General features: G+C 43.2%; 1 protein-coding gene across 1 annotated transcript in view; it reads right to left on the bottom strand.

Moving 5' to 3' along the window:
* Positions 1-10,576, bottom strand: part of LOC107120193 (collagen alpha-1(XXIII) chain-like) — a gene marked incomplete at its 3' end in the record, with an annotated part of 65,054 nt that overhangs the window by 9,514 nt on the left and 44,964 nt on the right. Inside the window, exons 18-21 of the mRNA XM_015422840.1 lie at positions 9,975-10,064; positions 6,795-6,845; positions 5,638-5,694; positions 1,934-1,960 (exon numbers count right to left, since the gene is read on the bottom strand). Coding sequence (XP_015278326.1) covers positions 1,934-1,960; positions 5,638-5,694; positions 6,795-6,845; positions 9,975-10,064 — 225 coding nt within the window. The remainder of the gene's footprint in view (positions 1-1,933; positions 1,961-5,637; positions 5,695-6,794; positions 6,846-9,974; positions 10,065-10,576) is intronic.

Raw genomic sequence — 10,576 nt, 5'->3', positions numbered from 1 at the left:
AGGGGTGGATGGTAGGGAGGGAGAGCAGCAAGGGTTGGGTAGAGTGATGGAGAAAACGGTGAGGCCAAAGAGATGGGGATAGATTGACAGATAAGAGAAATGGGAGAAAGGAGCAAAATAGGGGGCAGGTTGACAGATAAAAGGAATTGGAGAAAGGGGGAAATGGGGGTAGGTTATCAGAGGAGGAGTGGTAGATTGACAAAGAAGGGATGGGGCAGAAGGGATGGGGGTATGTTGACAGAAAAGGGGAGGGGGAAGATTGTTAAAGGAGGAAGAGCGAAGGAAGCAAAGAGGGGGAAGGGATGCACTCTCTTCACAAGTTTATTGTGGAGGAGGAGGTTGAAAGAGGATTCAGTGGCTGAGGAGGAGGTGGCTCAAATTCTGGAGGAGCCAACTTCTGGAGAAGCCAACTTCTGGAGGAGCTACGGGAGGAGGACACTGCTGTGTTGGAAACTGTAAGCTCTGAAGTCCCGTTGGGGAGTGTGGGGGGGTGTTGGAGGGTGCCCTGTTGCAGTTCAGGAAGGGAGAAACTTGCAGGGAGGGGGCTTTTCCCTATCTTTGCTTCCCCCTCCCCCCCAGGAAGTCTAAGCAGCCTTCCCTTTCTCTCCCCTCCTGTCCCCTACGGCTGGGCCAGCACTCACCGGCGCTGCCATAGCACTGTGGCTGCTCCGCACCGAGTACCCAGAGGAGCAGGCCCAGGCTAAGCAGCTGTGGCAGTGGAGCGGGCCGCATCTCGGCCTGCAGCAGAGAAAGAGGTGGCGGCGGGGAGAGCTGGAGGAGCACCGCTTCGTCGCATCGGCCGAGGGGACACAGTGCAGTCCAGCTTGGCTGAGATGCCTCCTTCCCTCTTTTCCCTCACGTGGGTGAGGCAAAGGCTGGGAGGTGTTAGTCTGCGGAGGGGGGAATTGAGCGGCGGCTCCTGGGGCATCCTGCAGGTAGAGCATTGGCTGGGATGGTTATAGCTGCAGCGGTTGTACTCGCGGCTGCAACTGCTTCTCCTGGCGTTCCAAACGGTGGCGATGGCGGCTTCCCTAGGGCTCTGCAGCACGTTCTCCCAGATTTATTAAGAATGTTCTCTGTGCAGGCGCTGTTAATGCTGTTCCACTTTTTGGCTGTTTTTAACCTCCCCCTTACGTTTTTAAAAGTTTTTAGATTTTTCTGCACACGTGGAGAGTGGCCCACGTGTGCAGGATAATCTCTTTTCCCTCTATGTGCTCCGTGTTTCCAGAAATAAGTATCCGCACACAGGGACACAGGAATTAGATATATAGATATTCTTAATATTTCTACAGACCACCCTACAGCTTAAATACAGTGAGCTGGATTCTATGAACTGCAAACACAAGGAGCTTGCCGAGGCAGATCTTTCGTCACCTTTCCTTCTCCCTGAAGCCCTTTGGAATCCTCAAAAACCCAGTTCCAAAGATTGGGGAACAAGGTGTCATGGAGTGTGTGTGTCTGTGTGGGGGTAGCTGTAGTAGAGAACAAAGAGCCAGGCAAAATCATTCTGGTAGCTGAGGAAACCAGTGGCTTGATTAAGGCACAATACTAAGCCTTGGTTGTTGGTATGTGAATTATTCTTGAAGAAGCTTCAGGGTTGCTTGTGTAGTCCCTGCTCCTCCCTCTCTCTTCCCCTCATGCAAAAAATGAGATAACTACCTACTTCTGGATTCAGAGAAAACCATAGTTTGTGTTGTATCTAAACTGGCAAATTATGAGTTGTGCTTGTCCTACAAACCATGGTTTGTTCATGCTTGAATTGCAATGTAATGGGGCTGCCACTAAAAAAGGCCCACATTCATCTCACCAAGCAGTAAAACAGAAATGTAGCACAATTTAAAGTCAGGTACACACAACTATGTCTTATTATTAGACACACATTTTGTGGACTAGTTAACAAATATTACAAGGCATTCTTGTATCAGGTACTCACCTTATGTCCTTGTATTCCTTTAGGACCCTAAAGAATAGACAATGGTTAATTTATAATAGGACTTTCAAGTATGGTAATACATGATCTAAATTTATACCCAGTTTTCACACTCAAATTGCCTCAGAAAATAAAAGTTAGGTATGTAATCACCACATTTAAAAAATAATAATCTCAAGGTAGAGTATATTTATTTGCCTTCCTCTAAGCACAGGAGTTATCAGGAAAACAAACCTAGCTTTTTCAAGCTAAAGTAATATCTCAACTTCTTTATGGCCCCTTTGCCACTAATTTGTACTCTTTTGAAAAAACACAATCTAAATTTCTTCGTGCCATCTTACAGGTCCCCCCTAGTGTTCCTTATTTCGCCTAGAAACGGGAAAAATGAGAACTGAGTTGAGAATTCTGTTGGCCTCTGCCTTTCAGTGGCTTAGGATACACATAAATCCAACAGGCCTTCTTCCCTTAATAATGCAAGATTTCTATCAGCCTAGATGGTTACACTTAGTTGAGGGTAGTCTAGAAAGAATGGGCCTTTCACCTGGTGCTCTTTTGTCACAGACTATTGATCATGCGAAATCTATAATTAAAGAGTTCGCAACATGGAGTGGCAGCAAGATTTAATGAAAACTCCAAACACTAGGGTTCTAGATACTCCATGACAATGGCCCAATAACATTTTAGATTTTCCTCCCCATAGGAGGGCTTTTACCCTGGCTAGATGTGAGGTTATGCTGTCAAAGGTATTAGAAGGGAGATACAAGAAGATACCATATTCTGAAAGGATTTGTCCCTGCTCCCTAGGTAAGGTGGAAACGTTGGGACACATTTTGATATGCTGCCCTTTTTATAAAGAACTCTGAGATAAGACAATTCTTCCTTTTTTCGATGGACTAGTAGTGGTGATGGATAGGGCATGTTTGTAGAAACTACTAATAGATGAAATTCCAGCTATCACTAAGGTAACAGCTGTTTTCTGCCTAGGCGATTAAAGTGTGAAGCAAACAATAGACCAGCTTATTAGGATTTCTCATATCTCATTTTAAGTTTTTTAGATTTAATATACAATATCTTTTTATTCTTGAAATGTGATGACCAGGATATTTTATCCTTATAACATGATGCCTTGTATATCTTAATTATGTCATACTTTTTAACTATTATATCTATGTATGCTTTTATTCTGTATTGTTGAATATGGTTGTTGACCATAAATAAACAAACTAACCCAGCCTCTAACAGATGAATGAACTCATCTAAAACAGTAGAATATACTTTTCCCTTGCCTTTCTACCAATCAAATATCCAGCCATGCACTTTGGATAAAAAAAATATCGTTGTGATTACTATAAGCTTGCCAAGTCCCCCCGGGGGGCGGGTAAACCCCCGCCCGAGAGGCCACCGGCGGATCGGGCCCCGGCGGAACCCCACCCCCAAAGCACGTGACGTGCCCGGCGTCAGCACATCATCCCAAAGTGACGCAGTCGCGTCGGGTGCATTGGGGCGGGGCCGCGGTCATCCGAGGGAAAACTCTGTGGTTTTCCCTCGGATGATTGTGGCCCCGCCCCCGGCATGCCCGACGTGGTTGTGTCACTTCCCGGAGCAGCGCTGGAGTCCCCCACTCTACATACACTGAAGACTTGGCAACCCTAGATCACTAAGATATAATACCACAAGTAAGGCTATATTCAGATTTCCAGTCTTGCAATCTCTTCTTAGTTGAAACTTGTATTATGCATTCTATATTGGGTCTAAGATAGCATTTGAGCAAGCAAGTGGATTTAATGGATTCTCCCCCCCCCCAAGCTGCAGTACCCCATGCTGATCCTAAGAGCTCCCTTAGGAACAGTTTTTTGAGTAGCAAGCCATCTAAAATGCTGCTCCTAATGGTCTGGGGAGGTAGGAAAGATCTGGTCTGTGACATCAGCTGTTAGTTGGTTACAGCCTTCTGTATTCAAAACAGACCTCAATTATTGTATCTCCTCACACATGTCCTTAGGATCTGATATAATAGCTAAATATATTAAAGGGGAAAAAGTTTCACTGTGGATTTTTCTTACATATATTCAGTGAGATCAACCTTGCTGTCCAGTAAATGAAGCCTGGGCAATAACTTGCTGATAGCCTGGAGATTTAATGCACTGAGATGACAGACACTAAGAAGTTCAAGACATGTGTCCTTCTCAGTGCAACAGCCATCACACATATCTGTAATACAGTGCCTTCTGTTAACAGGTTTACCTGTCTTAAGAAGAGCTACATTCGAGTCCAGCAGCACCTTAAAGATCAAGGAGATACCCTTTGCTGGTATCTGACAAAGGAAGCTTTAACTCTCAAGAGCTTATGCCCCCAAAATCTTGTTAGTCTCTATGGTGTTACTAGACTTGAATCTAGATCTTCTGCTGAAGACCAACACAACTACCCTCTGGAATGATCTCAAGGTCTGATTTTCATAAAAACATAGGAAACAGATTATTTTTGGTCTCCAGTGCTTCAGCCACCAGTCTGTGCTTATCCCCCAAAACAAAAGTCATAAAACAGAAAAAATAGAAACATTGATTGAACTCATGACAAGGTTTTATTACACTAGTCCAGTGATTTTCATTAGATATGAATTTTAATATATGAGTAGAAATAGAATATGGGCAGGGTCACATGGTTCCTGTCAAATATCACAGCCCCTGTAACGAAATGGCTGCCAGGCAGAGGCAGCAGGTTACTTTAAAATGGCTTCCAGTCGGGTAGTCCTCTGGAGGGGGGAGGTACTCCATAGGGAACAATGGGGCTGCCATACCTCCCTGCCTACATTTCCCAGCAGCTTTAGGAATATTAGTGACCAGTCTTGAGGAGGGCTGGAGTTTCTCTCCAACAAGGAGGGTAAAAGCAAATCCTGGCCTGCAGCCACCCACTATAGAGAAGAAGAAGAAGAGATTGGATTTATACCCCGCCCTTCACTTGGAGTCTCAGAGCGGCTTACAAACTCCTTTCCCTTCCCCTCCCCACAACAGACACCCTGTGAGGTAGGTGGGGCTGAGAGAACTCTGACACAAACTGCTCTTTTTCAAGGACAGCTGTGCCAGAGCTTGTGACTGACCCAAGGTCACATCAGCAGGTGCAAATGGAGGAGTGGGGAATCAAACCCGGTTCTCCCAGATTAGAGTCCGCACACTTAACCACTACACCAAACTAGAGGTAGAGAGGGTGTGTGTAGGGGACAGAGGAATTGCAGTTTACTTCTGTTTATTTTCTGCCCATGTTGTGTTGAAGTGCCTAAGTTTATTTTCTGTGCCTAACTTGTATATAGTTAAAATAAATCTTTTTTTAATCATAAAGCCTGGTAGTGCCTTGACCATATAGTCCTCCCCACTCAGCATGTTACTAGAGGCAAAGGGAGGCCAGGGCACTCAAACGGGCCCAAATTGGAGGGATTGCCAACTCTCCAGGGGGCGCCCAAAGATTGAGATATCCACTTTCCTGGGTTGGGAAATCAGCCAGAGGGGTCTCACTGTCCCTCTAAGAAGGCGGTGTCCATTCAGTGAGTGGTGGCAGCGACAGAGGAAGGAAATAGCCCCACCAGGCAGGGTGGGCAGGCAAAAACAGGGGCTTGTGATTCGCAGAATGGCTATTCAGTCTCCCAGGGCTGAGGGCGGGTCCCCGTTTTGCCACAGCCCCATTCAAAGTTTGAAAACAGTTTTCATAAGACTTACTGTAGGGCCCGGTAGACCTGGTAGGCCTGGAGGTCCTGGTTCAGCTATGACCTGCACCTATGAATTTCATTACACATTAAAATTCATTACACATTAAAATGCCATACAAGCAATAGATGATAAAAAATGTTCACAGTGAAGTGTGAATTTTCTTACAAGAAAATAAAGAACCATCAAATTAATAGAGGGGAGAAAATTTAAAAAGATCTCTTTAAAAAATTCAAATTGCATTATAATGGGGAGGATCCACTTCATTTCAGCCACAACACCCATCTACACTGGATACAATACAAATCTTTATGTGGGGAGAAAGAAGAAAGCATGCCTTCACTGAGCATATGGGAATCCTCCACGTATGGGCCCACAATGGACTGGATGTGTTCAACAAATGTTATTCACTAGAGTCAGAAATTATAAAATCAAAAATATCTAATAAGTATTATATAAATTCAATGCATTGTACGGTCACAAAATGCAAACCAGTTATCCTGTTTTCTTGGAAACAGTTACCATAGACTTAAAAAGCCTAGTCTGCTACTGGATTAAACTTTAAAATATGGCTATTAATACAAACCATAATCAGGTGCACAACAGATAAAGCCCTAGATATTTATGAACTTAAGCAAGAGCTTGGCCACAATGGTAAAAAAGAAGCCCCTCTGAAATTTAAACTGTCTGCCATCCATGCAATGCTCTCATAAGATCATGATTTGGAGCACTATGCTGATAGGTGGTACATTTTGTCCTAAGCCCCTATTTATTATCGGTGTGTTTTAGGGCTAGATAGTAGATAAGCACAGTAAGTCACATAAATACATAATGTTCCTATTCAGATGAACACAAAATAAAACCATGTCTTTACCAAAAGGTAATGGGCAAATATCCTGTGTAAACAAGGAGAGCCAAACTAGATTTTCAACTTTTCCAACCCTGGAAAGGACTCAGCATGGGGTGGGCAAGACACAGCAAAAAAAACCATGTCTACCAGCACCTTCCACTAATGGAGTGCTGGATCCAACTACATATTAATCCCACTGCAAAATGCAGGAGCTATTTCTACAATGCAGATGCCTTAACTGAAGACAAAAATTCTGTTTCACATAAAGGTATCTGTCAACTTTTTGTACTGATTTGACATTCAGGAGTTGCAAACTTACAAGATTCGGTTCGCGGGGGGCACCAGGTTCTCCTTTTGGCCCATCAATCCCCTAGATTGAGAGAAAGAGTGAGAGTTAAGAATCCATTTCTCACTAAAGAAGCAAACACAATCCATTCCCATTGTCTAGATGTCTTACTTCAGTTCTTCCTCCACTTATTTTTATTGGGCATTTCTTATGCAAGACTGAACTGCTCTTGGGTCTTATTTTATCCTAGCCACTGGAAAATCGAATGCCACTTATTTCTTCTGCCTGAGAAATATGCCAGTGAGTCATCTTGAAGAACTGTTAGTGGCTGGATGCAATGTGTTTGTTATGTCCTACACTGCATATAGAATGACTGATTTATGTACACTCTGAATGGCATGAGACCAGCCATTTCTTGTGGTGAGATGTTGTACACAGGTAACTGAAAAATACCTTGGTGGAAATAATCACACTAATCCTTCCCAGGAAATCATCACCCTACCTTGCTGAAAAGCACAGCAATATTTATTTATTTATTTACATGACATCTACCTTTCTTGATGAGACTCTTTAATATATGCTATTGGAGCTGGAATTACCGCGGCTGCTGGCACCAGACATGCCCTCCAATGGATCCTCGTGAAAGGATTTAAAGTGTGCTCATTCCAATTACAGGGCCTCGAAAGAGTCCTGTATTGTTATTTTTCGTCACTACCACCCCAGGTTGGGAGTGGGTAATTTGCGCGCCTGCTGCCTTCCTTGGATGTGGTAGCCGTTTCTCAGGCTCCCTCTCCGGATTCGAACCCTGATTCCTCGTTACTCGTGGTCACCATGGTAGGCACAGAAAGTACCATCGATAGCTGGAGTATTCCGGTGACCGGCCTGCTTTGAACACTCTAATTTTTTCATGCCAATAAAGGTTGTCTGTCAGTCTGATGAGACTCAAGGCATATTACACAGTGTAAGTCAATACAATCAACAGCTGGGGCATCCAATAAATAATACAATAGGGTTTGGATTGCAGAAATCTGAAAACAAGTCAAAATTCAATACAGAGATGAAACAATGCTGAAATAAAGCATAAGCATTTAGACATGACATGTTAAACAATGCAGAAATTACCTAGTAGTATACTTACAGAGCATACACAGTTTATACTTACAGAGCATACACAGTTTATATAACTGCAGTCTTTATTCATTGTTTATGTGGCTCTGGTGTTCAGATCCATACTAAAGCTATGTAGGATTCTCAACAAAAGCAAGTGGACCTTATCTGGCTAGCTTTATGCTTGAAAGGGTCTGAAGTAGGGTTGCCAACTTTCAGGTGGGGTTTGGAGGCTTACCAGAATTACACCTGATATCCAGACTACAGAGATCAGTTCCTCTTGCAGACAATGTGTGGTTTGGATGGTGGATTCTATGGCATTATACCCCACTGAGGTCCTGCCTCTCCTCAAATGCTGTCCTCTACTGGCTCCATACCCAAAATCTCCAGGAATTTCCCAACCCAGAGCTGGCAACCTTAATCTGAAGACATCCCTGTCTATCATTTTGGGCACTCAGCTGTGGATGTACGTCATGGCTGCCTGAGAATTAAGGCACCCATATTTGTACAACCTGGCTCCAGGTTGAATTCTGGATCAAGTTCAAGGTTTTGGTATTAACCTTTAAAGCCCTGAATTGTCTGGGGCCAACGTATCTACAGGACTGTCTTTCTTGGTATACCCCCAGAAGAGCATTATGCTCTGGGGAGAAAAACCTCCTGGTGATCCCTGGCCTAAAAGATATCCAGCTGTCCTCAACCAAAGCCAGGGCCTTTCTGGCCCTGGCGCCGGCCCGGTGGAACTCTCTGCCTACTGACATCCATGCCCTGCGGGACCTAGTACAGTTCCACAGGGCTTGTGAGACAGAGATGTTCTGCCAGGCCTATGGTTGAGGACAGCAACAGTCTACCATCAAGTCTGGCCTCCCCTATCTTTCCTCTCCCCACCATGGGACAAGGACAGAAACTGGTCCTTAAGCACCATCTGAAATAATCTTAGAGTTTGTCATTGTTTTAACTGTTTTAAGTTGACTGTAAATGTATTTATTTATTGAAATGTGGTTTTCTGAAATGTATTTAGTGAAATGTTATTCACTGTCTTTTTTTTTTGCTTTTTAACTTGTTTATTAGTGATTTGCATCCAAAGTAAATTAAGACATAACAAAGATACAACTTCATGAGAATGCAACTCAATAACAGTTATAAACTAAATCAGTAAATATTACAAATTGTCACATTTTAACAGAAGGACCTTCTAAAAAGACATAAATGTATTATTTCATGGGGTTAATGGGGTAAAGATTACGAATCTCGTCTCTACTTGGCAAACCTTGATAATACTGTCTTATAACGTTAGCCATTTGTGATAATGCATGTTTGCAGGTAAGATATCGTGCAAGGTGAGATAAGAGAATATTGGGAACCAAATTGAGCCCTACGTATAGGGGAAGGATGGTCTATAAATCAAAATAAATAGATAAACTTTAAAAAGATGCCTCTTTAATAATAATATTGCATGGTTACGTTGAAGGGTTGCCTCTATCTTGTGTTGATTATTTATTGAAATGTGGTTTTCTGAAATGTATTTAGTGAAATGTTGTTCACCGTCTTGAGCCCTACGTATAGGGGGAGGATGGTCTATAAATAAAAAAAAATAGATAAATTTTAAAAAGATGCCTCTTTAATAATAATAATAATAATAATATTGCATGGTTATGTTGAAGGGTTGCCTCTATCTTGTGTTGAATATCTGTTATGGTATTCACTGCTTCCTGCATAAGTACAGCTAACAGAAAAGACAGAATGCCAATTTGTCACCACCCTATATAGCAACGCAATACAACATCCTACAATTTCTGCAGGTGTCCACAGGTCTTCCCTATACTCCTTAAACTATGCTGTGGGTCAATGTGCCTCTGCTCCCTCTTCTTTTGTTTTAACTGCTTCCAAACTCATGTGGAAGAACAAGCAAGGTCAGTGGCCTTTTTAGGCCTTATTTGCAAGTAAAGGAAGCTTCTGCAATCCCTTCAGAGTGTGTCACTGAAACAAAGTTCACCCCGCCCCGCCCCCCGACCAGATAGTATACTCCTGTGAAAATGAAGATTTTCTAGCAATGGAAGCAATCACTAGCAGTCATGGCATAACCATAATGATGAATTGTAGACATACCGGTGGACCAGACAAGCCCATTTCTCCTATCTCTCCTTTCTGTCCCATTGGCCCAGGGCTTCCTTGGTCTCCTTTTATTCCTTTAGGACCCTAAAATTTAAACAAAAGAGTAGATACACCTTTAATCATGTTTCCTTTTCTGTTACTGCCAGCTGTCACCCTATTTATTTTATTTATTTATTTGTTGTACTTCTACCCCGCCCTCCCCGTGAACGGGCTCAGGGCAGCTCACAGTCAGTGGCACCATGTGCCCAAACATATAAAAACATATAAAAGCAAGATAAAACAATCATATTACAACTTACAATAAAGTGCTCAGAATAATATTGTTCGGTCGATCTTCCAATTAAATTTCAGATGGCGTACTACAGACATAACACTGAATCCCAAATCAGCAGTGTTCGGTCTCCCGTGCTACTATAGTTCAATCTCCATACAGGGCCATCTGCTACCCTGATGTTACTGATAGTAATAGTTGGTGGTAGCAGTAGGCGGCTCCTAATTAAAAGCCTGGCAGAAGAGCTCTGTCTTGCAGGCCCTGTGGAACTGTACAAGGTCCCGCAGGGCCCTGATCTCCTCCGGGAGCTTGTTCCACCAGGTAG

The sequence above is a fragment of the Gekko japonicus genome, unplaced genomic scaffold (assembly GCF_001447785.1).
Source record: "Gekko japonicus isolate JY-2015 unplaced genomic scaffold, Gekko_japonicus_V1.1 scaffold4651, whole genome shotgun sequence".
NCBI classification, from domain to species: domain Eukaryota; kingdom Metazoa; phylum Chordata; class Lepidosauria; order Squamata; family Gekkonidae; genus Gekko; species Gekko japonicus.
Note: the sequence above shows the minus strand (reverse complement) of the source record. Positions and strands in the feature narration are given on the sequence as shown.